This window comes from Sinocyclocheilus grahami, unplaced genomic scaffold (genome assembly GCF_001515645.1).
Source record: "Sinocyclocheilus grahami isolate Dianchi unplaced genomic scaffold, SAMN03320097.WGS_v1.1 scaffold2104.1, whole genome shotgun sequence".
NCBI classification, from domain to species: domain Eukaryota; kingdom Metazoa; phylum Chordata; class Actinopteri; order Cypriniformes; family Cyprinidae; genus Sinocyclocheilus; species Sinocyclocheilus grahami.
The window spans coordinates 15,670-18,436 of record NW_015507283.1 but is presented as its reverse complement, the minus strand read 5'-3'; the positions used below and the strand labels follow the sequence as shown (position 1 = coordinate 18,436).

At 45.0% G+C, this 2,767-nt stretch overlaps 1 protein-coding gene across 1 annotated transcript in view; it reads left to right on the top strand.

Moving 5' to 3' along the window:
* Positions 1–2,767, top strand: part of LOC107574060 (tyrosine-protein kinase TXK-like) — a 19,212-nt gene that overhangs the window by 14,976 nt on the left and 1,469 nt on the right. Inside the window, exons 11-14 of the mRNA XM_016260531.1 lie at positions 410–626; positions 1,448–1,512; positions 2,393–2,511; positions 2,595–2,752. Coding sequence (XP_016116017.1) covers positions 410–626; positions 1,448–1,512; positions 2,393–2,511; positions 2,595–2,752 — 559 coding nt within the window. The remainder of the gene's footprint in view (positions 1–409; positions 627–1,447; positions 1,513–2,392; positions 2,512–2,594; positions 2,753–2,767) is intronic.

Below are 2,767 nucleotides of genomic sequence, written 5' to 3'. Positions count from 1 at the left end.
GGGGGGGCAGAGGTCTGGGGCTATGAAGGCACCCTGACCCGTGACACAAATAACATCATAATGTTTTCTTTCAACGTTACGTATATCAAATATGAATAAAGTTGTAACAATGTTCCATAAACATTACTTGAAGAATGTTTTGTCCTAACATTTATATAACTTTTAGAAACCATTACTGAAAGTTGTGAGCACGTTCTCTGTCAGCTGGGTTTAACGCATTAAACAGAAAGACACTTCTTGAGTTAAATTTCTCATGTTTGTTGAAGAAAGGCTTGAAGACTCTCACCGATGGGCTGTGATCTCCCCCCCGACAATCAATATCTGTCACTGCGCTCTGATGGGCGACATCTCAATGTTCACCAGAGATCTGAGCCGCTCTGAACTCGTGTGTGTGTGTGTGTGTGTGCAGGCGTCTCTGTCACCCGAAGCTGGTCCAGCTGTATGGAGTGTGTGTCACGCAGCGTCCCATCTGCATCGTGACGGAGTTCATGGAGAACGGCTGCCTGCTGCACTTCTTGCGGCAACACAGCAGAACTCTGGGCCGTGTCCAGCTGCTCTTCATGTGTCAGGACGTCTGCGAGGGGATGGAGTACCTGGAGCAGAGCAGCTTCATCCACAGAGACCTGGTCAGAAACACACACACACACACACAGGTTTGTTTTTGTGAAAAGTGGGGACTCTCCATAGGCGTAATGGTTTTTATACTGTACAGACCGTATATTCTATTGCCCTACACCAACCCTACCCCTAAACCTACCCCTCACAGGAGACTTTCTGCTATTTCAGATTTTCAATACACTCCATTCTGTGTGATTTATAAGCGTTTTGAAAAGTGGGGACATGGGGTAATGTCCTGAAAAGTCACCTTCTCCTTGTAATACCTGTCATACCTTTGTCATTATACACATTTATGTCCTCATTTGTCACAAAAATGCGCGCACACACACACACCTGAATCACGGCAGGGCGAGTGTGGACACCTGACGTGTTTGAGACAGCGACAGGAGCACACTACTGTGATAATCAGCACATGTGAAGCTGTTTTCAGCTGAAATTTTATTTATGAAGAACAATTAATACCAACATTAAAATTATCAAACAAATACACAAGTTAGAGTAAAAAAACGTTAATGTTGGCTTGAGAAATCCTGGCCAAACGTTTAAAGGTGTTTGAAAAGTGTGAAGTTTGAAGACCATCAGTCATGAAACAAACAGATATAGACAGATGGTCAGATAGTCACCTTCTCCTTTATACAGTAGAGAATGTTTCAAAGCAGCTTTATAGATCAGTATGAAGATGATGTTGATTTTCTCAGCACAAACTGATCTCCCAGTTCACATGTACGTCGAATCAGACTCCAGCAGAAGCATGAATGTTTTTTTTCCGGTTGGTCCAGCTAACGCTCACGCTACAGCAGAGTGTGTGTGTGTGTGTGTGTGTCTGCAGGCCGCGCGGAACTGCCTGGTGAACGCGAGGAACGTGGTGAAGGTGTGCGACTTCGGCATGACCAGGTCAGAGTACTGACCAGCGCCTAATCCTAACCTTAACCCTAACCCTTACCCACCTTCAGTTCTCATCACACTTCCTCAACATCCACCTTCTGATCTCTGGCACGTTTTCTAAAACATTTTAGTTGGGTGTTCGTCTAATGTTTTTAAAATGTTACTACTTGTTATAGAACATGCAAAAGTAACATTCCCATACTGATTCAACTGATCGATGCTAAAATGGAATGTTCCCTAAGCGGTCGTTCACATAGAACACGTTTTTCCATTCCAATGCACTATACTTTCATTGTTTTTCGGCGTCATCGTTGCACATGACGCCGTGTCAAGTTTTAACTTTAAAAATAATTTTCAAAGAATTTCAACTTTTCCATGCAACGCCACTCATCAATGTCAGTTTCAGAACAGTGGACCAATCAGAAGACCCCGGAGGCGGGGCAAGTGTTGTGAGCTTCTGTTTACAGTAGCATGTTGGCATGGCAACGGTTTTATTTGACGGCAGCATGGCACAGGAGGCAGTCGTAGTGGCTGTGTGCGAATACCCTGAATGATGAACATTTCTTCAAGCCATTATCAAGAGAGTCTGGAGAGAAATATTTCAGTTATTGCATCACGTCTCGAGACCCTCGTGTTCTGCGCTGCACTTTTTAAAAAAACATTCTTGAACACTGCGTTCTGTGTGAACAGCCCCTTAATGTTCTTGTTTTAATGTTTTTAAAGCATTTAAAAACCTGATGTTTTGTACATTCAGAATAACGTTTTCATAATATAATGGGACGTCACATCAGTATCATGTTTTGGAGAATGTTTTAAATGCTCCGCTGTGGCATAAATGAGCTGAACGTAAGTGAAGGTTTCCTTCGGCTGACGGGGTCTGTTCCCGCAGGTACGTTCTGGACAATCAGTACACCAGCTCCATGGGCTCCAGGTTCCCCGTCAAATGGTCTCCACCGGAAGTTCTTCACTTCAGCAAGTTCAGCAACAAGTCAGACGTCTGGTCATTTGGTGAGGACTGGAGGTCAGAGGTCAGGACTCGTGTGTGTGTGTGTTGTGTGTGTGTGTTGATGCGTGTGTGTTTGTGTGAACAGGCATGCTGATGTGGGAGGTTTTCTCGGAGGGAAAGACGCCGTTTGAGAACCGTTCCAATCTGGAGGTGGTGGAGGAGGTGACGCAGGGCGGCCGTCTCTACAGGCCTCACCGGGCATCTGCCCACATCTACAACATCATGTACCACTGCTGGCATGAGGTGAGACACACACAC